This window comes from Mesoplodon mirus (genome assembly GCF_964341445.2).
Source record: "Mesoplodon mirus genome assembly, chromosome: 7".
Taxonomy (NCBI): Eukaryota; Metazoa; Chordata; class Mammalia; order Artiodactyla; family Ziphiidae; genus Mesoplodon; species Mesoplodon mirus.
In genome coordinates, this window is record NC_138983.1 from 87,354,160 (window position 1) to 87,378,570 (window position 24,411).

The 24,411-nt window shown below is 46.5% G+C and overlaps 1 protein-coding gene across 1 annotated transcript; it reads right to left on the reverse strand.

Annotated features, from left to right (window-relative positions):
* Positions 1-16,450: 16,450 nt before the first annotated feature.
* Positions 16,451-23,544, reverse strand: LOC309808854 (speedy protein E4-like; the record flags this gene model as incomplete). Its single annotated transcript, XM_082629426.1, has 10 exons — positions 16,451-16,582; positions 17,233-17,400; positions 17,723-17,777; positions 19,081-19,325; positions 19,486-19,654; positions 21,170-21,255; positions 21,740-21,798; positions 22,604-22,741; positions 22,784-22,915; positions 23,436-23,544. 10 exons carry the CDS (start codon positions 23,542-23,544, stop codon positions 16,451-16,453), a joined length of 1,293 nt encoding a protein of 430 aa, XP_082485552.1.
* Positions 23,545-24,411: the final 867 nt, after the last annotated feature.

A 24,411-nucleotide genomic window follows, 5' to 3' on the forward strand; every position in this document is an offset into this window, starting at 1 on the left:
TTTTTTTTTTTCCTTAATAACATGTCTGGCAGTTGTATGCCAGAGAAAGTTATAAGGGGGTTGACTATATGCATGAAGTCCAGTGAGAACACTGTTTCTGTAGGCCACTGACGATGTTCTGAGTGTACATTCTATAGTACTAGAAATTAAGTTAGGAAACAAAGGGTAATCTGATGTCATTTTAAATGAAATTTCACAAATGATTAGAGCTAAAAGGTGTCTTTTTTCACTCATCAGCCAACACGTTGAGCACGTACTATGGGGCAAACACTGTGCTTATGGGTAAGAGATAAAAGAAAAAGGCCAGAGGAACTCAAAAGAGAGTGTGAGAGATGCATGAACAACTCATTACAATCGAATAGGGATAAGCTATTAAATAAATAGATCATAAAAATATAAATTTGTAAAACAGAACTTGGAGTCAGTAACCCTTCTAGGGGATATTAAAGAGAATGCCAACAATGAGGGGTCTTGGAATTAGGTTTTGAACGTCAGTAGGAATGTTCCACGTGGAGAGAAGGTCGGGGCATACTAGGCAGAAGGAACACCCTGGACTTGAGAACCAACACAATATATGTAAGTGACTGTAAATGAGATTCTTTTTGACTAGAGCATAGGGTATAAGTTGCCAAATGGTAGAAAATAGAGTATAAAAGTTAGGCTGGAATGAAAGTATAAAGTGTCATAATTCTTAGGATGAAAGATAGGTGTTTTCTACAAAATGGGTTACTTATAAATATTTTAAAAATAGAGACCCGGGAGAGAGGAGCACGCCCGAGGAGCAGCCCCCGGACCGGAGCCTCGGGAGCCCGGGGCTGGTGAGTGAGTCCCGACGGGGTAGGTGTTGCGTCTGCAGGCCTGCAGGCGGTTGTGGAGCCTGCGGCCCTTGGAGAGCAGGGCTTGCGAGACCGCGGCTTGGAGAGCGGGGCTTGGCTTTGCCCGCCCCAGGGCCCGCGGTAGAGCCACCGGGAGGGTTTGACCGCTTCCCGGAGGTGGAGGGGCCGGGCTGGAGGACAGGGCTGGCTGCTCCGGATGGGGCTCCCCTGGGACTTGTGAGCTCCGGGTGTCCTGGTGGAGCAGGGTCCACAGGCTCGGCCGGGACGTGCCGCGTCCTCCCCTCCGTCCAACCCCGATCCTCCTCGTCCTCCCCCTCCTGTCGCCGTCTCGGCATCTCGCACGTGTGTCTCAAGGCGCGTCAGCACCTTGGTTGTCTACTGTAAGCGTCCGCCGCCCCCCTGGGTTGTGCCCTGTGGAGTCGCCCAGTGTAATCGGTGCAGGACGAGTCTGCAGGGCTTCTGTCCTGCTGCCTCGGGTGAGGAAGGAAGCGATGGGGCCTGAGAAGGGAGATGACTTGTCCTGGATCCTCACCGGGTGTGCACGTGGGGTCGCTCACAGGACTCCAAACTCCTAGGGCAGGTGTTCTGTCCACTTAAGGTCAGTTTTAATAAAAGATGTTTTTGAGCGTCGCACTTAAGTTTGTAAAGTTTGTACAAATCATTGCAAGACTGAAGCGTACCTGAGTGTGTCCCTTTATTCTGGGTATCCTGTGGATGTTCTGATCTAAGTTGTTAACAGACTGAGAAGAGGTAAACTATAAGCGTTTTTAAATTTCATATTTAATGACGGAGGTTTATTTTAATAGGATTCAATGTACACTCGCTACGGAAAAATAAAGTATCCCCTCAGGTACCAGAGTCACGTGGGAGTTACAGACCTGAGGGTGGTTGCTCCCTCCTTATTCTCACAGGCCCTTCTGAAGGTGAAAGGATGGGTCTCCCACAGGTGTCTCTTGTGGAGCGCGGGGCGGGTGCTCGTGCACCCCGAGCCGCTTCAGTCGTAGCTTCACTGCCTGCGTTTTCCTTCTCCAGGTCCGCCTCCACTGTCACAGTCCTGCACGTTGTTCCAAGAGCAGCGGAAAATGAATCAGCCTCTGGTGAGTTTTGCTGTTTATGTGTTTACCTGCTGCTGTTCTTTTGTGATAACACCTTGGGAGGCGAATAGTTCAAAAGTTAAAATGGGAAAGTAGGAGTAGGTAAAAGATGTGGTTAGACAAAGCGTAGAGGAGCAGGTCAGTACCAAGTGTTTCTGGCAAGTTCTACGTGTAGATCCCAGGATCCTCTTAGAGCCACAGTACAAGCCTCGTGTTCTTGACATTTGTGGCAAAACACCATCCCTTGCTTGACTTACATTGTCCTGCCGAAGCACTTTTGTTCTCGAGCGTTAAAAGGTTTCCTTGAGGATCCCGCTGTAGGCCGCAAGCCTTCCTGAGTGACAGCCCCTAACGTGTTGACGTTGGTGCCTTCCTTGTACTTCCTGTAAGCTGAGAGCGTGCTGTCCAGGGAGCACTCAGTACATATAACTTGTCTGTTCAGTAGAACACCGTTGTCACATAGGTACATTGTTTCCAGTGCTCAGTCGAGGGATGCAATGAGGATCATCTGGAAGAACAGCCTTGTCACCCTTCCAGTAAATTGCGCTCTTTGTCTCTTACAATCTCAGAGGGTCGCGTTACACACCATGCAGTGAGGTCTCTGGCAAAGATTCTTGTTTCCCAGCTGAATTGTATCGTGCAGCCTGCGGTCTTGGTTCTGCCCCTCCACGGAACCTGATCCGGTTGAGGTGACCTGGCATCCAGCATACAAAGCAGTGGAGATTTGCCAGTCGTCACCTCAGACCACTGTCGCCTTGCCATCTGCAGAGTCTGCTCTGTTGGTTTCTGTGACAGAGCTCTCCTTGCTGTCTTCCTGACTGATTCTTTCTTCCGCCCTCTTTGTGTGTTGTCTTTTCCCCCTTGGTTCATGACTCTTCAACCTGTCTGATCTCACCCTCTGGTGCTTTTCACCTCCAACTCTGTCAGTTCTCCCACCTGGACCAGATAGATGCCTCTGTCCAGCCACTTGCCAGCATCTCTATGGAGTTTGTCCAAAGGGCACCTCGGATTACTAGATCCAGTAGATCCAGAAACGATTATTTACAGCTCCCCTGCCCCTTGCCTTGTCCTGTTGTCCCTGGCGGCTCATCGTTGCATCATCCAGCCTGTCACCTGCCCAGAAAAATGAGTTCATTGTAAAGTCCTTCTCCATCCTGTTACCACATTGTGGTGTGAGGCTTGTTAATGTCGTCTTCTGAATGGTTTTTATTCGTTCTCCTTCATCCCATACTTGCTACCATTAAAACAGCTTATCTGTTCATTCCTGTAGTTACAGAAACTTTTCTTCTGTGCCGCTACCTCTTTCGTCCAGCAGCTCAAGTGTATTCTCCACGCTGAGTATTTCTCCTAAAATATTAATCACAGCGTTTTGTCTGCATGTGGGAAGCACTTTAGAGGTTCCCTGGGTGACTGGACAAACGAGGTTGCCGTTCCGCGGAGCCATTAACCATCGAGCCCAGCACTGGGGGGAGGTCGTAACTCGCCGATGATGCGTTTGGATGGATCTGTGGGGTAAAATCCTGATCGGAGAGGCTTGGGAGAGAGGAGTGGGAGAACTGGGTTTGTTCTGGTCCCAGCTTTTTCAAGACATTTTGCTGTGACGGGGAAAATAGAAACTGGACAGTAGCTGGGGTAGGAGCTGAGGTCCGGGGAGGATGTTGTGTTGTGTTGTGTTGTGTTGTGATGGGAGAAATAACAGTGGGAATGATCCAGTAGATGCGTGTGGGGGAGGGGAGAGCTGCTGCCCGTGGTCCTGGAGTGGGGAGGGGATGGCAGAGCAGGGTTGCAGGTGGGGAAGCCCTCCGATGGCTTCTGTGTTCTCAGGGAAGCAGCTCCTCAGCTGAGGGTGAGGGTGAGGTTGGGGGTTTGAGGGGAGAGCAGAGCTCTGGGGCCCAGCTCCGTCGTGACCATCAGCACACAGTGCGTCCAGCTGGGAAGACTGTACTTGCCTTCCCTGCCTGAAAAGCCATCTCCTTTCTTAAATGTGGGAGTAATTACTCTTTGGGGAGCCTGTGTAATTACATGGGTGCTTCTCAGCTCAAAGCGAATTGAGTGCCAGTTCTGGCCATGGACATTTTCTTCTCTGCTGATGGAAGGGTCCCCAGAGGAAGTGTCCTGCTTGCCTGGCTCTTGGCCTCGAGGACCCTTCACACCATCTAGTGTTGTGTCTTTTATCTTTGACATAAGCATCAGATGTCTTCAGTTTCTGCATGTGATCTTAAGAAGCAATTCTCTGCTTCCAGGAGCTTCTGTGCTCCTCGGGAAAGGCACTTCACAGACCTAATTAGGGGAGAGGACGGGAATCCTGCCCGTCGATACGTAGGGAATGCCAGAGTGCTGACAAAGCAGAGCCTGCTTTTATTTATTTATTTATTCATTTAAATTTTTTATTTGTTTACTATTTAACTTATTCAGTTTTGGCTGCGTTGGGTCTCTGTTGCTGCGCGCGGGCTTTGTTCTCTAGTTGCGGCGAGTGGGCGGTACTCTTCGTGGTGGTGCGCGGGCTTCTCATTGCGGTGGCTTCTCTTACTGTGGAGCACGGCTTCTAGGCATGTGGGCTTCAGTAGTTGCGGGTCCCGGACTCAGTAGTTGTGGCATGCAGGCTCTAGAGTGCAGGCTCAGTAGTTGTGGCGCACGAGCTTAGTTGCTCCGCAGCACGTGGGATCTTCCCGGACCAGGGTTCCAACTCGTGTGCCCACTATTGGCAGGTGGATTCTTAACCAGTGTGCCACCAGGGAAGTCCGAGAGCCTGGTTTGAAATGCATTGTCAGAGCACATGGCTCAGTGACTCGGGGAAGGGGGACGGCCCTGAAGTGACCAGGACTTGGGTAGCTGCAGAGGTTGGCGAGGCTCTCAGAGCAGCGTGAGGTGGACTGGATGAGGCTCCTGAGGTGCTGGTAAGGACCTCCCTCCTTAGGATGTGGGCCTCCCGTCAGGAAGAGCGGGACGTGAAGGCAGGCAGACCCTGAGTTTGACTGAAGAGCCTCCCCTCTGTGCTGGTTTTGGTTTCTTCCTGTGGAGAAACTGAAACCTTGTAATTGGGACAGTGAGTCATCTGATCAAAAGATGTCATGTGTAGAGACTGTGGACGGCGTGAAACGCGGGGTTGGGTGCGGTGGGTCAAGTCAGGGGGACTCTGGGCTCCAGCGCGATGCCCGACAGGAAGGGGCGAGGCCGCGGCGTGTTCCCGCTCATCCTAGGCCCCGGTAAGCAGTATGGACGTTCCCTTGGGGTTTTTCTGAATCGTGAATGAGGTTGAGTATTTTCACGTGCTTAGAAGCCGTTTCTTCTTTTTAATTCGTAGACAGTCTTTAGAGCAGTTTTAGGGCTATAGGAGAACCAGAATCGAGCAGACCGCACTTTCCTATACCCGTCCCTCTGGGTTCCCTCCCTTGGTAACATCTCTGGCCTGTGTGGCGCGTCATCTCAGGGATGGATCGGCACTGACACCTAATTCTCCCCTGGAGTCTGTAGTCTCAAGGCTCACTCTCTGTGTCCTACTGTTCAGGTTTGGACAGGTGTGATGACCTGCAGCCACCACTGCAGTGCCACCCAGAACCATTTCACTGCCCGAAACATCCCTGGGGGCCACCTTCCCTACCAGTGCCCTACCAGAACATCCTACCAGTGCCCCCAAGCCCCCGACAGCTGCTGGTCTTGTTACTGTCTGTGTTTTTTTGCCCTTTTGAGAATGTCACGTAGTTGGAGTCCTTCATTCTGTGGTCTTTTCAGACTGGTGTCTTTCTGTTTTTATATGAAGGGCCTGTTCATGTCCACTGCCTGTCTTCCTGCCCCAATACTGTCTTGTTTTGTTTTGTTTTGTTCTGTTTTGTTTTCCTTGTCTTACTGGCTTTCAGAGTCGTCTTAAATGTTTCTAAATTTTTCCAGTTGGGGTCCTGTTAGTAAACATTGTTTTCCAAGGTTTATTGTCATTTTCCTGTATTTTCCAGCATTGCTATATAATTTATTACTTTTTTTTACTTTGAGAGGTTGAATACCATGCATTTCAAAAGCTTCTCAAAATCAGCACATTTGTGTGGATAAGATTCCTAGTTGAAGAGCACCCTCCTTGGTCATTACTGGGGTGCAGCTTCTTTGCGGGGGGGAGGAATGCATCGGTCTTGTGGTTCCCTTTCTGTTGGGTCTCAGTTCCCCTTTCTGGTTCTGGGCACTGCATCAGCCACTCTCCTGGGATAGGCCAGGCAGGTGGGGTCCTCACTTCCTGGCTCCAGAAGTTGTGTGTGTGTGAGAACACCTTTGTTTTTCCCTGAGGAGCAAGAGGACTCTTTTGGTTGGGGAGCGGCATCCTAGGACTGCAGCCCTTGGGCCCCCACTGTTCTGTGTCATTTGGGCCCCAGCCATGCGTGGGAGATCTCTGACACAGGGATGCAGCTGTTAAAGTCCTCTTGGGGTTGTGTCATTTACAATCCTCTGAGGAATACTCCTTTTCTTTAATGAAATTCCAGTGCTTAAGCTTTCTAGCCACTCATGAAAGGAATCTCAGAAAGGAAAGGAGACCGGTCCTCTCTGCCCCCAAGCAGGGGAGTGAGCCGACACTGTTAACCTAACAGTGAGAAAGTGGCTTGTGGGAAATGTGTAACCAGTTCTGAGTTCTGTGATTACAAGGCTGTCTGTGGCATCTTACTGTACCAAGGGGTCTTTTAAGACACATACATCATGGGTTGTTCCCTTGTGTTTTGAAACTAACCTAAAACCCCTAAATATTTGCAGTTCTGATTGCTTTCTTAATTTGTTATCCAGGTTTCCTGAAATCCATTTTCTTAAAGTTTAAAGTGCAAGAAGAGTGCAATTTTCTCATCTTCCTTTTACATAAAAGTGAATGTGGTCAAGCCGCTTAACCCATCACCAGATAGAAAATCATCTGGAACATTCACATTAATGCTCTTTTCAAGCAGGAACAGTGCGTATATTTTTATGCCCATTACCAGTGAAAACTATAATGTTTTCTTATTGTGCTGTTTTTTTCGCATCAGGCAAAATGACAAGCAATTAGAAAAGCCCCACAAATCACACATTTCGTGAAATTACAAATGCAAAACCGGAAAGTAGAATAAGGTGCACGTGATTCTACTTAGGCATTAAAATTAGAGTAGTTCATGGTCTGATCCCTCACTCTCTTGCATTTGGTAGTAACTTTCAGTGTGTGAACGAGTGGGCCCCCAGTCTTCATCCGGGCAGCCACAGATGTGGCCAGTGACACCTGAATGGAATATGCGCAGAGCTTCTGGAAGACTTGCTGTCGATTTCTGAGCCAGGCTTCTCGAGGCTGAGCCGAGGCAGTTCTGCACAGACGCTCGTCTGCCTTGGGCGGCAACCAACTCTTTCCCCCGGCCCCCCTCATCCCCCCACCTCGTGTGTCCTGTCAGCAGCTGGGCACCCTCAGCCTTCCCAGGCCAGCAAAGCCTGGGTCCCAGACATCTCTGCATCTGGAGCTGGGGGTCAGGTGACCTGGCATCTCAGGGGACCTTGCTAACAGAACCCATCCTGCCTCTTCGATTGTTCCACATAAAGAACTTTGATTTGCAGTCAATGTCAGGAGTTTGTTGCCATCTGAAACGGCCTCTGAGCTTGGCATGGTCTTTTCCTTAACCTCCTCCACACCATTCCTTAGTTACACTGTGGCACGTGGGGTCTCAGTGTCCTGACCAGGGATTGAACCCAGGTACCCTGCATTGTAAGGCAGATTCTTTAACCCTGGACCACCAGGGAAGTCCCTACCCTTATGTTTTAACAGTTTTGGAGGTCTTCACAGAGATCTTGGATGGATTCACCTAACATCACCAGGTAAACTTCGTTTCAAAAGTAGTGCACCTCATTCCTCAAAACTTTTAAAGTAGAACTATTATAAGATCCAGAAATTCCACTTCTGTGTATTTTTTCGGAAGAAAACAAAAACACTAGTTCAGAAAGACACATGCACCCCTATGTTCATTGAGCATTATTTATAATAGCCAGTGTATAGCAGCAACCTAAGTGTCCATCCATAGATGAATGGATAAAGAAGATGTGTCATATATACATATATATTTATATGTATACGTATATATATATATACACATATATATGTATATATATATAACTGTACACACACACACAATGGACTATTAGCCAGAAAAAAAGAAAAGAAGAAGAAGAATGAGGGGCTTTCCTGTGGATGCAGTGGTTAAGAATCCGCCTGCCAGTGCAGGGGAAATGGGTTCAAGCCCTGGTCCGGGAAGATCCCACATGCCACGGAGCAGCTAAGCCCGTGTGCCACAACTATTGAGCCACGCTCTAGAGCCTGTGAGCCACAACTACTGAACCCATGTACCACAGCTACTGAAGCCCGCTCACCTAGAGCCCATGCTCTGCAACAAGCTAAGCCACCGCAATTAGAAGGCCATGCACCGCAAGGAAGAGAAATCCCCGCTCGCCGCAACTAGAAAAGAGGCTGCGTGCCGCAACAAAAACCCAATGCAGCCAAAAGTAAAATAAATAAATTTTTAAAAATTAAAAAGAAATGAAATCTTGCCATTTTGTGGCAACGTGGATGGAGCTAGAGTGTATTATGCTAAGTGCAATATGTCAGAAAGACAAATACCGTATGATCTCATTTGTATGTGGACTCTAAAAAACAAAACAAATGAACTAATGTCACTAAACAGAAACAGACTCATAGGTACAGAGAACAAACAGGTGGTTGCCAGAAGAGGGTAGGTGGATGAGTGAAATAGGCGAGGGAGATTAAGAGGAACAGATAAGCAGTTAGAAAATAAATGAGTCATGGGAATGAACTATACAGCATGGGCAATACAGTCAATAGCATTATAACTTTGTACAGTGACGGATGGTAACTAGACCATAACTAGAGTTAATCTTGGTGATCATTTTCTAATGTACAGAAATATTGATATTATGCACCTGGAACTAACATAGTGTTGTAGGTCAGTTACACTTGAATTAAACTTTTTTAATTCAAACGAAAACAATCGTGTGCCTCGTTAACTAGAGATGCTTAGTCATACAGCAGTTCTCTAGAACATATTCATCCTGTGTAACTGTAACTTTATACCCGTTGAACAACTCCCCATTCTCTCCTCCCCCACCCCTGACAATTTATGGGTGACTCTTTTAGATACCTCACCTCATATAAGTGGAAACACACAGTTTTGTCCTTCTGTGACTGACTTATTTCACCTATCATAATGTGTTCTGTTTATATCCCCGTTGTCACAACTGGTAGGATTTCCTTCTAATAGGAAAGTCTGAATAATATCCTATGTATATACCCCATTTTCTTTATCCATTTCTCTGTGGATGAAAATTTGCATTTTTTTCCTACCTTGGCTCTGGTGAATAATGCTGTAATGACTATAGAGGTGCATGTATCTCTTCTAGATATTGATTTCCTTTTCTTTGAATATACAGGCTATATTATATTGTATTATATTCTATTACATTATATTCTATTACAGTTATTGTGCCTCCCGGATCTTGTGTTTTTCACAAATTGAAGGTTTGCGGCAACTCTTTGTTGAGCAAGTCTGTTGGCACTGTATTTCCAACAGTAGTTGCTCACTTCTTGTCTTTGGGTCATATTTTAGTAATTCTCACACTATTTCAAACCCTCCATCAGCAAAAAGGTTACTACTCGCCGAAGGCTCAGATGATGGTTAGCATTTTTTAGCAGTAAAGTATTTTTAATTTTCTTTTTGTTTCGGCTGTGCTGCACACCACATCACGTGGGATCTCAGTTCCCCGACCAGGGATCAAACCTGCGCCCCCTGTAGGAAGGCGGATTCTTAACCACTGGACCACCAGGGAAGTCCCTAAAGTATTTTGTTTTAACATCTTTATTGGAGTATAATTGCTTTACAGCGTTGTGTTACTTTCTGCTGTATAACAAAGTGAATCAGTTGTATGTATACCTGTATCCCCATATCCCCTCCATCTTGCGTCTCCCTCCCACCCTCCCTTTCCCACCCCTCTAGGTGGACACAGAGCACTGAGCTGATCTCCCTGTGCTATGCGGCTGCTTCCCACTAGCTATCGGTTTTACATTTGGTAGTGTACATGTGTCCATGCCACTGTCTCGCTTCGTCCCAGCTTACCCTTCCCCCTCCCCGTGTCCTCAAGTGAATTCTCTATGTCTGCGTCTTTATTCCTGTCCTGCCACTAGGTTCATCAGAACCACTTTTTTTTTCCTTTGGTTTCCATCTCGCTTCGTCCCAGCTTACCCTTCCCCCTCCCCGTGTCCTCAAGTGCATTCTCTACGTCTGCATCTCTATTCCTGTCCTGCCACTAGGTTCATCAGAACCACTTTTTTTCCTTTGGATTCCATAAATATGTGTTAGCATACGGTATTTGTTTATCTTTTTCTGAGTTACTTCAGTCTGTTTCACAGACTCTAGGTCCATCCACCTCACTACAAATCGTTCAATTTCGTTTGTTTTTATGGCTCAGTCAAATTCCATGGTATATATGTGCCCCATCTTCTTTATCCATTCATCTGTCAGTGGACGCTTAAGTTGCTTCCATGTCCTGGCTATTGTAAATAGTGCTGCAGCGAACATTGTGGTACGTGTCTCTTTTTGAATTATGGACTTCTCAGCGTATATGCCCAGTAGTGGCATTGCTGGATCATATGGTAGTTCTATTGTTAGTTGGGTTTTTTTTGTATAAATTTATGTATTTTTATCTATTCATTATTTTTGGCTGTGTTGGGTCTTTGTTGCTGTACGCGGGCTTTCTCTAATTGCAGCAAGCAGGTGCTTCAGTGTTGTGGTGCGCGGGCTTCTCATTGCGGTGGCTTCTCTTGTTGTGGAGCGCGGGCTCTAGGCATGCGGGCTTCAGTAGTTGTGGCATGCGGGCTCAGTGGGTGTGTCTCGCGGGCTCTAGAGTGCAGACTCAGTAGTTGTGGCACACGGGCTTAGTTGCCCTGCGGCATGTGGGATCTTCCCGGACCAGGGCTCGAACCCATGTCCCATGCATTGGGAGGAGGATTGTTAAACACTGCACCACCAGGGAAGCCCTATTTTCAGTTTTTTAAGGAACCTCCATACTGTTCTCCGTAGTGGCTGTATCAATGTACATTCCCACCCACAGTGCAGGGGGAGGGTTCCCTTTTCTCCACACCCTCTCCAGCATTTATTGTTTGTAGATTTTTTGGTGATGGCCATGCTGAGTGGTGTGAGCTGATACCTCACCGTAGTTGTGATTTGCCTTTCTCTAATGGTTAGTGTCGTTGAGCATCCTTTCATGTGTTTGTTGGCAATCTTATATCTTCTTTGGAGAAATGTCCATTTAGGTCTTGTGTCCACTTTTGGATTGAGTTGTTTGTTTTTTTGATATTGAGCTGCGTGAGCCGCTTGTATATTTTGGAGATTAATCCTTTGTCAGTTGCTTCATTTACAACTATTTTCTCCCACTCTGAGAGTTGTTTTTTTGTCTTGTTTATGGTTTCCTTTCCTGTGGAAAAGCTTTTAAGTTTGAATAGGTCCCATTTGTTTATTTTTGTTTTTATTTCCATTTCTGTAGGGGGTGGGTCAAAAAGGATCTTGCTGTGATTTATGTCATAGAGTGTTCTGCCTGTGTTTTCCTCTATGAGTTAGACAGTGTCTGGCCTTACCTTTAGGTCTTCAATCCATTTTGAGTTTATTTTTGTGTTATGGTGTTAGGTAGTGTTCTCATTTCATTCTTTTACAGGTAGCTGTCCAGTTTTCCCAGCGCCACTTATTGAAGAGGCTGTCTTTTCTCCATTGTATATTCTTGCCTCCTTCATCAAAGCTAAGGTGACCATATGTGCGTGGGCTTATCTCTGGGCTTTCTATCCTGTTCCATTGATCTATATTTCTCTTCCCCAAAGTATATTTCAATAAAGGTATGTACATTGTTTGTTTAGACACAAGGCTGTCGCACACTTAACAGACTACAGTATAGTGTAAACAGAAGCTTTTCATGCATGGGTACACCAGATATTTCATGTGACTCGCTTTATGGCGGTATTGGCTTCATTGCAGTGTTCTGGAACTGAAGCTGCAGTGTCTCTGAGCTGGGCCTGTACACCCAGAAGTGGGATTGCTGGATCATATGGAAATTTTATTTAAAAGATTTTGAGAAAACTCCATACTGTTTTCCACAGTGCCTGCACAATGTTACATTCCTGCGTACAATATGCAAGGGTTACGATTTCTCTACCACCTTGACAACTCTTATCTTTAAAAAAAAATAAAAAATTGTAGGCATTCTAACAGATGTGAGGTAGTATCTCATGATGATTTTGATTTGCATTTCCCAGATGATTAGTGACGTTGAGCACCTTTTCATGTACCTGGTGCTGTGTTCCGTCTTTCTAACACACATACACACACACAGAGGGATAGAAGGAATCTTTTGGAAGTGATGAGTATATTACCGTGATGGTGGTGATGATATCACAGGTGTGTGCATATGTCCAAACTCATCAAGTTATATACATTAAACATGGGCTAGATTTTGTATATCAGTTCTACGTAAATAAAGCTGTAAAAGCCCAGCAACAAGTGGTGTATTTCATGAGCCAGTGAAGCCCAGGTACATCTTGTCTCCTCTCCCAGGGGTGAACCCAAGCAGCCTTTGAACTTGGCTCACTTTCTGTTTCTTTAGTTTCCCCTTCTATTACTTTTGTGTTTCTCCTTTGTTTTCAGATTCCAGCGAAGTGGTTCCCCATTGGTGGCAGCAGTGGTTCTGAGTTTGGCTCTGTCGTTTGAAGACTTGATGGTCTCTAAAGGGATTAAGTTTCTACAGAACTGATCTCAGTTAGGTGAGAGGTAACAGAGGATCTAGTTTGTTAGTCTTTTCTTAGTCTTTTCTGTTTGTCTATTTGTCTACTTTGACAAGCTCAAATCAATTAAGAATCTCTTGCCCAATGGGATGAGAACGGCTCTTTAATATCTAGACTGGTGAGTGTTTATTCCTGACTCAAGTCTAAGACTTAAAACTGCAGGTAAAAGTTCCATTTCTCTGTATGTCTGTGTGTCTGTAATTCAAAGAGGTCTTTACCTCTGACAGTGCGAGTATGTAATGTTTTCCTACTTCTGGATCTATTAAAGTAGATTGTAGAGTCTGTTAAATTAAAGGGTTTCTGTCCTGATTGGCTTACAAAGATACAAATGTGCTTATAAAAATTATATATCCCTAAAATTCTCAGAGAGAAAGGAATTAGAACTTCTAATACTTTAAATGTGCTAGAAAAATATTCTTATTGAAATCAAGTCAGGGAATTCCCCAGCGGTCCAGTGGTTAGGACTCGGTGCTTTCACTGCCAGGGTCCAGGTTCAGTCCCTGGTCAGGAACCTAAGATCCAGCAAGCCCCTCGGTGCAGCCAAAAAAAAAAAAAAAAAAATCAACTCAGAAATTTAAAGACTTCAAGTTTACATAATTTAGGTAAATCTTTGACACATGAAGCTAGTTTAATATTTTTGGTTTAATAAAAAGTTATTCGTATCTTATTTATCAGTATTAGGCATACATTTAAAACAATTCTACTTGGGTGTGTTCTTCCTAAATTTATATAGGTGTGCCCATCAACTAAGCTCATATTACTTCTACTTAATGTTTAAGGTTATGAAAAATGTAAGTTTGTGTTTAACCACATTTAGTTTTTATTCTGACAGACTTTCTTTCAACAGTAACTATGTTTTCTACTGTGTTAGCTTGTCGATAAATTCCCAGATCTTCAGTTTACGTAAACCCTTGAACTGATACTAAATTGTGTTACTTACTGGATAATCATTGGATACCGAGGTCATTTGTAAGCAAGACAGAAACCTGAGGCATTGATTACTAAGCATAATCTCAAGTTATATGCTCTTGCTGCATATGTTTACTTGTTACCTAGAGGCTCTGTCTGTGGGTGTGTTAATGAATGTGTTTGTCTCTGCCACTTGAATAAGTTGTGTAAGGGATGTTTGTGGCTGTGTAAAGTTGTGTTATGTGTGTTCATGAGCTCTGCTAGCCTGAAATGCTGATGTGTGATGGGCAGTTGTCGATCATTCACTCCTAGTTTTCTTTGTGAAATGGAAGTAACTTTGGTTCCAAGTTAGTATTAATATACTATGAATGAGACTTGACCCATAGTGATGTTATCGGCTGGAACAGAACTCAGGTTCAGCTGCTCATCGCTCAGAAGTCAGTGTTCCAGAGACAAAGGTTGGTGGAAGAAGAAAGATGCTTTATTCAGGAAGCTGGCAACCTGGGAAGATGGTGGGCTAGTGTCCCCAATACCATCTCCCAGTTGCCAATGAGAGGGAAAAGGGGTTGATAGGGAAAAGACGGGAAGTCTCTGGGCTGTGCCGGTGGGGGCTCCGTGCAGAGTAGCACAGTCAGCTCTGACCATCCTCTTGAAATTGGTCATGCAGCGGTGTGGTCAGTGTCATGTTGATTGTTTCAGGCACAGTTAATCTTCAATTCCAGTGTTGGTTTGTTCCCATTTCCTTGAGGCCAGTTCCTGGAATTGTGTAAGCCATCGGTTCAGGTCTGCTCAAGATGGAGCAGCTTGTGTCATAGCTCCAGTCTGGTCATCATACAGTTAGCTTTCTCCTCTTGTAGTGGTTTTAGTATCTGCAAAACAAGTTAGGAATGTGTGTCTGACACTGTTACTTATGTCCTTCGGGAGGAACTAAAGATTCTGTGACTGCTGTTGTCCTAATCAGTAACTGCTTGAACCTGTTCTTTGGTGACTCAGGGGAGGCCTGGGAGACTGCAGCTATTTTACAAACAAGAGGCAGGGGACATGGAAGGGCCCTGCATGGTCCTGCTTGGTTCCAGCAACCGAGAGGTACAACTTTGTATGCAAGATAATGCGATGTAGTTTTGTTTATTAACAGGAACAAAAATAGTTTGGTCCTAAAGTAAAATGACTGATTGTTCCAGCACCGGAAAGAGGATAGTGAAGGACACAACCTGAATGAGTATAGAAAGTTGTAGGAGACGGGTAGAAAGGGAATTTTATTTGTCTGAGCCGAAGGCAGCTCAGTTTTGATGTTTATTCCAGAGATTTTCAAAAAAGAGCTTATGGTTCTCTTAGTAGCAAATATTATATTGATGCAAAGCTGGAGTTTGGTTTTCTCTCTGTACAAATGATAAATTTTTTTCATGGAGTATTGGTCTCTTTAATAAGTGGTTGGAAAAGTTGTTCTCTAAATCTGCCTAAACAGCAGAGATTCTGTATCTCACTGGAAGAGGTTTCTGCACCTAGTTCTGAATTCATCCGGCCTTATTATTTTTTTGAAAATGAATGCACAGGGACTTCCCTGGTGGCTCCTTGGTGAAGAATCCGCCCGCCAGTGCAGGGCACACTGGTTCAAGCCCTGGTCCGGGAAGGTCCCACGTGCTTTTAGAAACTAGAGCACGGAAAGACTAAGGTCATGTGAAATTTGAAACGCTAAATATTGTCATAGTGTTAAGCAGTTTGAAGATTGTTGGAAGAAATTATTTGTCATTCATTCAAGCAATAAACATTTGATGAATACTTGCAAAACATAAAAAACCTCTAGAGCCCGTGAGCCACAACTACTGGAATCGACGTGCCTAGATCCCATGCTCCGGAACAAGAGAAGCCACCGCATGGAGACGCCGACGCACCGCAATGAAGAGTCGCCCCCTCTCCACTGCAACTAGAGAAAGCCCACGTGCAACAAGGAAGACCCAACGCAGACAAAAATAAATAAATATATAAATAAATGTATTGGGGGAAAAAAAGAAAGAAAATAAATGCACAACAAAATTTCTGCATTTCTGAGAAAGTTAAGCTTCCTTAAAACTGTGTTCCTTTTGGTCTGGTTTTTTTTTTTTTTAAAGTCTACTGTCAGGAACTCCCTGGCACTTCAGCGGTTAGGATTCTGTGCTTCCACTGCTAGAGGCCTGTTTTCGATCCCTGATCAGGGCACTAAGATCCTGCAAGCTGCGTGGCGAGGCCGAAAAAACAGCCAAGACAAAATAATCATCTCTTGGCTGTTAAACAAAGTCAAGGACCTTTAGTTCCTCCTCAAGGGCTATTGGGTAATATTCTGAGCCACGTCCTTGGAGCTGTTTGGCAGAGACTGAAACCCCCAGCAGGTGGAAGAAGTTAACTGCATGTTGCCCACAAGCACGTAGACCCCAGACCAGTTGGAACCAGAAGGCTGATGATGTTGAGTCCCCGTTACCTCACCACTGACCAATCAGAAGAATGACCGTGAGCTGATCACGCACCCTGTAACCCTCTCTTCAACATGTAACCCCTTTCTCTTTTCCCTGTATAGTCCTCAAGCAAAACTTCAGGAGGGGAGAGTTGGTTCTTCGGGACATGAGTCCACCTCTCTTCTGGACTGCCGGCTTCCTCAATAAAGCTATCTTTCCTTTTACCCAAGAGTTGTCTCTCAGTATTGGAGTCCTGAATGATGCAAGACCTGCCTTATCTTCTGTAGTTTTCTCTACATGAAAAATAATTGAGGACTATTTTTCAGAGTTAAGAAATGTGGTTGGATAATCACAACGCCATTAAGCAACACCTCGTTGGACAGCAAAGAGGCGAAGCCGACTGCTAATGACCACACACATCCTGACTGTGAGAAGACTTTCATCTTTATTGTAGTTCCCCAAAAGCTGCATCGCACGGTACTCTTGAACAATCTAAAATAACATACAAACATGCTGAGGCAAGTTAAAAAATTAGGACTGAATTCCCACAATTCAATAATGAGAACTAAAAAAATACAAATTTATGCTTACAAGAATTGGGAGGAAATACCCACTATGCTATAAGTAGAATGGAAATATGATGTAATAGATAAAATCAACAATCTCTCTTGAAAATGTGAGTAAAATTGTATATATGTGTAAATATACAACAGCTACAGTTCTCATCACAAAAGTTTGTAGTAATAAGATGTTTCAAAATGAAGACTATTTCAAAACTATTTAAAATAAATATATAGATATAAAATATAAAAATACAATAATTTTATAGGTGACATTTTCAAAATAAGCCAGTGAAACTTAAGTCATGAGTCATGACCCTGTGGCTGTAATTATATATATATATATATTTTTTCTAATTATATATTTTAATGTTATTCCCTCCTATTCTGAGCCGCTACACTCCACCTTCAAATGCTTCTAGACTGGGGCAAACAAGTGTATAAAAAATGGGACCTCCAATGTTCGTCTCAGGGGAGATGGAAATGAAATGATCTGAAAATTGAGGTGGTGCCTTCCAAAAGGGTGGAATCTGAATAAACCCTGTTTTCTTATTGTCCTGCCACAGACTCCTAGAAGCACACCCCGCTCCTAGGAGTATAACACGAAAACTGGCCTCCGCTCATTCTAGAAGATGCTGGCTTCTTCTCGCTGATCTGCACAAGAGGCTTCTCCCTTCCTTCTTCACGGCTGTCGTCAGTGTCCGGATTGACCTCTTGTTGAACATCCTCATCTCTCCTGGGCTCTGTGATCTGGAAGTAAGAGAAGGAGCAAGGATGTCAGATTTCAAAGTGGCAACTGTCCAGATATAAAGGTTTTCACATTCTTAGTCAATTCTAACCAGAATTGAGACTCATTTATGACTGGAGTTTTATCTCAAATTCTCCATTCTGAACCCCAGTCCTGAACCATTCATTGTTTTCAAGTGCGATTCTTGGACTTTGGTGACCCTGACTCCAAAAACTACTGAATGCACCCAAGGTCAGGCCCAGTAATCTGCTTTATAGCCCAGACTCCAGGTGATTCTGCTCAGGGAGCTGGCATTTGGAGAATGCTGCTTTAGTCTTAACTCACCTTGGTCCTTTGGCACCACTTAAATTCTGAACTTGGAAGCACACTACAGACATCACTGACAAGTCAACATCGTGGACCAGGAGACCTGAGGCCGGATCCCTAACCCTAACCCTGCATCCTAATGTCTATGTTATTATTAAGTTTTCATTTATTTACTTATTTTCTTTCTTTTATTTTTGGCTGCATTGGGTCTCTGTTGCTGTGTGTGGGCTTTCTCTAGTTGTGGTGAGCGAGGACTACTCTCCGTTGCTTCTCCTGACGGCTTCTCTTGTTGCGGAGCACGGGCTCTAGGCGCACAGGCTGAGTAGTTGCGGCTTGCGGGCTCTAGAACGCAGGCTCAGTAGTTGTGGCTCGTGGGCTCTAGAGCGCAGGCGCAGTAGTTGTGGCGCACGGGCTTAGTTGCTCCGCGGCATGTGGGGTCTTCCCGGACCAGCGCTCAAACCTGTGTGCCCTGCATTGGCAGGCGGTTTCTTAACCACTGTGCCAACAGGGAAGTCCCTGGGTCCTAATGTTTAAATAATACTCAGCCCTAAACTTGGTTAGTGTTATGTGCTGAATGTTTGTGTCCCCCAAAATTCTTATGTTGAAATCTTAAAATCTTAACCCCTAAGGTGCTGGTATTAGGAGGTGGGGTCTTTGGGAGGTTATTAGGTCATGGGGTAGAGCCCTCATGAATGAGATTATTGCCCTTGTAAAAGAGACCGTGCTGTGTTGTTTCTAAGCAATGCGGTCTGTAGTAGGGCAGGTTGAATGGACGAAGACAGCTAGTTTGCAAGATTTAAACCAAATGTTTGCTCAATCCTCTGCCCGCATCTAGAACTCTAATGTGTCAATTGTAATAAGCCATGCTGAAGATGGCATTCCTTAACCTTCAGTCGTTGTGATAAACCCCCTTGACCATAAACGTGAGGGGGAAAAGGTGAATTGTACTAGAGGAATCATTGGTCCAGAAGTGGTGAGTCAGGGGGAATAAAGAGTCACAGGTGATCTGGCCATAGGCAATTTGAAAGTAAATTTGGAGGAATATAAAGCTAGTCATAATTCATCTTTTCTTATTGAACGTGTGGGCTGTTCTATCTAATATCCTGTTTGTAGACATGTACTTTGTTGTAGATAAATGCTAGAACCCATAACCCTGAGGGATGTAAGGCCAAAAATGAATGAAAAAGAGAAACTGGAAACACAGTATATGGAAAAGAATCACCATCTCGTCAAAGCTGTTATTTGGACCCAATTGCTTTGGGTGAAATAACTTCAGTGAGACCCATGCGTCTGGGACAAACTGGTTTCCCCGAGGTCTGGTGCCCACGGGCCTCGCGGTGCTGGTGTCTGTGTGTGGCTGTCAGTCCATGGCTGGCGCAGAGTCGGCACGTGGCTGTGTGCCTGGCTGGCCCCCTTCACAGCGTGAGAGGTGATGTGGGTCCAGCAGTGGGATTCCTCCGATTTCCTCAGTAGACAACACGTCATTCCACCCGCACCTTTGCGCACGCAGACCTACCTTTGCGCAGGCCGATGACCTCAGGCCTGCGTGGTCCTGGGGCCTCTGGGGCAAGAGGGCGCGATCTCTTCCCCACACCCAGAGCTCTGGATCAAAAGCCTGGATCTGGAAAGACAAACAGCCCCTGGCAATGAGGATGCCGCTGCCTCCCGTTGCCCCGCCTCCGGTTCTTTCTCGTCTGTCCCCAAGTCCCAAACCGAGTCCCCCATGATCCCCACCTCCTCTCCGTCCCTCCCCCTCCCCGAGACCGCCACAGCCCACCCACCTGCTCGCACTCTTGCCGAGTGACCCATGTCTTCCAGCCCATGGAACGGATGAACTGGGAACGCAGTTTGTGGAACAAGGCATGCTGCGAGCCGTTCTTTCCATAGAGGAACGAAACGATGGCCTGCTTGGGGGCCTGGTTGTTCTCTTCCATGTCGCTGGCCACATAGCTGGGGAAAGACATCAGGTCGCTGTCATCAGGACAGGAAGGGCCTCCACTTGAGATCAGCTTCCCAGAAAAGAGGCAGGCTGAGCATCCTCACACGACCCACCCAGCCCTGCCCAGCGTCACCGGGAGCCGCCCAGTCATCAAGGAGCCACTGCCAGGCAGGACCTTTGGAAGGGTGCCTCTCACACCTTGATGATGAGGACACGATCCAAACCCCCCGTTCCCTTCAACTTGTTTTATGTGCACACACCTCTCTTCCTATGTTGTAGGTACATGTACAGTTCCTGAGGGCAGGAGCTGATCTGATCTGTTTCTGCATTCATCCCTCTCCTAGCAAATGACACATTTAGGGCTTGGTTCATATTGATGCATGAATTCAACAGCCTTTTGTGAATCTCTGTTCCCACCACTTCATATTCCCCAGCATGTAGGGTGTACTTTATAAGGTTTGTTAGATGAATGAATGAATGAATGAATGAATGAACATTTTATCTCATGGCCAAATGCAATACTGATTACCTAGAAGTCTCACAGTAACAAACATTTGCCCAATGAAAAGAATTGTGCTGAGTGTTTTGGGAATGCATTGACATTTTGACGAGACCTGCCTTCCACATGGTGTCTAGTCTAGTGGGACCGGGGAAGGGGGGAGATAAGAAATGACTATAATGCAAAGCATCCCATTATAATACAATTTGAACTAAAGTGCCTCTGGGATGCAGAAGTTAGGGAGGTCGGGCATCGTGAAGGTTTTGGTGTTTGAACCCACTTTAAGGATAAGGTCGTTTTCTTCAGATCAATGTATGGCAAAGATACCTGGATAGAAAGCTCAATAGAAACTTAGAGGGCAGGGTATTTGGAAGGAGCAGTGAAACACAGGAATAAAGTATCAGGACGGTGTGCTGGAGATTGCAGAGAGAGTTAAATCCCAACGCAGAACTCTGGCCTTGATTTGGCATGTCATTAGCCAATGCAATTGTGTGAAGCGGTCAGACCTGTGTTTTGGAAGGATGTTCAGGCAAATAGAGCCAACTGGCTTGGGAGACTTGGAAGAAACATCAGTGGGGAGCATTTGACACCAAATCCGCGCTATGTGATACGGGCCCCGATTGTGGCATTTGTCGTGGGAATGCAGAAACGGAAGATAATCACACTTGGTGCTGATGTCGGAAGACCCGAGACCGGAGAATTCGAACCGGAAACGTCTCAAGTCTGTTACTCGGGGGCAGGATGGTGTCAGTTCTTTCTTCCTCTCCTCCTAGGAAAGTTTCGCGTTTTGCTTTGTTTCTTTCAGTGTTTTAATTGACATTAGGGTAGTTTGTTTTGACAATGAATGCTATAAAAAACAGAACATGGTTTGAAAAAGAAACCACGGTACCGTAATCCTGTCATTTTCACACCTAGAGTCAGTACAAAGGGGTTTAAAAAAATAGATGAAAGGTCAGAGCCCCACGTCTCTCCCTCTGCCCTCCCAGGGTGTTGAATATTGATGGCGGGGATGGAGCAAGGTACTCACAGAGCTATGAAGAAATGGATTCTCTGGAATTGCCAGGAGAGGAGCCCGGCCCGGCTGACATACGCTATCACCATCGACAGGAGATACTGATGGAAAGAGGGGAAAAAACGTAGGAGAGAGGTCACATCCTGGAAGAGGAGAAAGAGTGGGAGGGAGAAGGGAGCAGGGGACGAGGAATGGGTGGTGCCACTTGGAGGAGAGACCCCCGTGTGGGGTGAGCCTGATTGTTTGGGGAAGGGGAGAGGACAGAAGGTCAGAGTTGGCGGCGCTCCAAGGATGGGAGGCTTTGGGATTGAGGGCGTGGACTTAGGGCCGCGGGCACAGGACGGTGTTCGATGAACCGGAGCCAAGGCGAGTCCCCAGGAGCTGAGAGGAGAGGGGACTTAGGCAGCAACCACCAAAGGGGCACTCCTGGGGCTCAGATCCCAGAGGGGACCTCGAGGCCCCTGGAGGGAAGTGTTGACAAGGCATGAGGTTAGGAGGGGAGTGGAAACGTGGGTGTAGAAAGCACCCAGCGCGCCCACCTAGAACAGGCGCTGGAGCAGGAATCCATCTCAGTGGGTGACTTACCTTGTCAGATACTTCCAGGTTTTTGTCCCAGGCGAGGAATTTCTTAACGACGGGATCCTCTGTGAAAAAAGGGCAGATGTTGCCAGTGGGAACAGGGCTGTCGTGGGAGCATTCCAGAGCCAAGAGGGTGAACCGCGCCCCCCTGGGGAAATGCCAAGATGTGGCCCAGGGTGAAGCTGACGGAAAGAGGGGAGGGAAGACCATTCACTGTGGGAGGAAAGGGGGTGACTCCCCTTCTGGGGGGGCCGAGTGACAGGGAGTGATGCCCCTTCATCATGCATTCACGTACCTGCAGAGGGCATCAAGATACTCTCAGCCCATGTCTCAATTGACAGTCATGTCAGGGGGTGAAGATGGCTTGTCAGCCCCTCCTCCCCCCACCCCGAACATGCCAGTAAGATTCAAAAGGCCAGTAAGAGCTAGAGTCTCGGGTACAGTTGAAACCAAGCGAACCTAATCCTGTATCATTTCTAAATCTAACCTAGTCTTGTATCATTTCTAAGTCTAACCTCATCCTGTATCTTTTATGTGTCCCCCGTATCCTGTATCCGTAGACAGTCCGCCAGGGACGGAGAGCGCACCAAGTAGCAGGGAATTATTTTCCACTGGGAAAGTGTAGTCATGGGAAGTTTTGGTTTGTTTGTTTTTCAAGTATAGGATTGGAGGTTGCTGGGCAGGGCGGTGGGTCCTTACCAAGCATCCACTTGAAGACCTTGTGGTGCTCAGGCAGCACTGAAGACACCCGCTGTCGCTTCAGCTTCATCTTGAGCCCACTGAACGGCTCCACGACCCAGGTGTCGGCCTCGTGGTGCTCAGGCAGCACTGAAGACACCCGCTGTCGCTTCAGCTTCATCTTGAACCCACTCAGCAACTCCACGACCCAGGTGTCGGCCTCGTGGTGCTCAGGCAGCACTGAAGACACCCGCTGTCGCTTCAGCTTCATCTTGAACCCACTCAGCGACTCCATGACCCAGGTGTCGGCCTCGTGGTGCTCAGGCAGCACTGAAGACACCCGCTGTCGCTTCAGCTTCATCTTGAGCCCACTCAGCAACTCCACGACCCAGGTGTCCTGGGCCTCAGCGGCCGTGTTGCCCTCCACCTCCGCTCTGAACGCCACTGACCTCTTCCTCTTACAGCCGGGGCGCTGAGGCGGGGGGCTGCAACCAGCCCAGGGAGCTGACGAAGGAGAAGAGACTACAGTATGACGCTCTCGTCTTGGGAATTCAGCCACTGGTGACCACCCAACCCCACCCCGACTCCGCCTCCCCCCCCCGAAGCACCCCCGTGCTTTCCAGTCTCACAGACCGCTGACCTTGCCCCAAGTCATCTTTCCATCTTTCTCTGTCCACATCTACCTATCCCTCCCCTGACTCTTTTTGTCATTTGTCCAGCTTCCCGTCCTCGAAACTCTTTCTCATGGTAGATAATTTCTCCCACCAGGAATAAAAAAAAAGAACCCTCCCCTTGTTTCCTCTCTCCCCTTCTCTCATCCTTGGATCTCATCTCCTAACCCTGTTTCTCGCTCCCCAGGTGTTCCGTGTCCCCAGCTCCTGTGCTCTCCTCCCTCAATCCCTGGCTTTCTGAATGTCTCCTTTCTTTCATAGGCACCTTATGCAGGTGCTCCTTCCCGACCTCTGTACCCTTTCCTCCTTACTGGTCAAATCTCTGAAATTCCTTCTCATGCCAGCTCCCTCACCTGACGGTCCTGGGCTTTCTTCATAGACAGTCAACTCCAGGGGGTACCCTGAAGAGCTGGACTGGGAATTCAGCTCCTCAGCCTGGGAAGTCGGTTGACGATTGTCCATGATGTCTCCCAGACTCTTCCCTTCCTCGAAGCCTAGACTCTGCTTTGTCCCAACTCTTCTTCTGGACTTGGGCTAAACACAAGTGGTCGTCCCTTCTCCAAGCTGCGGGGCAACTGTCAGTGGAGAGAAGCTCTGGCGAGATTCTGTTGTCTACTACTGCTGCCAAGCACCAAGGAGTCTGGTCCATCCAATCGGGAAGGTCGGAAGCCTCTGATGTCATCATCGGAGTTTGAAGGAAACCAGTTTGAAGGAAAGCACGAGTAACTGTCAGACCTAGGCGTGCACTTGTCCCAGAGATCAGGGGTAGATGGTATCTCCTGCCACTGACCCAACCTCTGCCCATCCTCCAAAACCCCCCTCAAGGTATCCGGACCCCTCTTTTTTTTTGTCATAAATGGCAAAATTTTATTCTTTTTTTTTTTCTTCATCTTTATTTTTAATTTTTTTTTGCTTTATAACAAATTTAATCAGTTATACATATACATATGTTCGCATATCCCCTCCCTTTTGCGTCTCCCTCCCACCCTCCCTATCCCACCCCTCCAGGCAGTCACAAAGCACCGAGCTGATCTCCCTGTGCTATGCGGCTGCTTCCCACTAGCTATCTACCTTACGTTTGGTAGTGTATATATGTCCATGCCGCTCTTTCACTTTGTCACAGCTTACCCTTCCCCCTCCCCATATCCTCAAGTCCATTCTCTAGTAGGTCTGTGTCTTTATTCCTGTCTTACCCCTATGTTCTTCATGACATTTTTTTTTCTTAAATTCCATATGTATGTGTCAGCATACAGTATTTGTCTTTCTCTTTCTGACTTACTTCACTCTGTATGACAGGCTCTAGGTCCATCCACCTCATTACAAATAGCT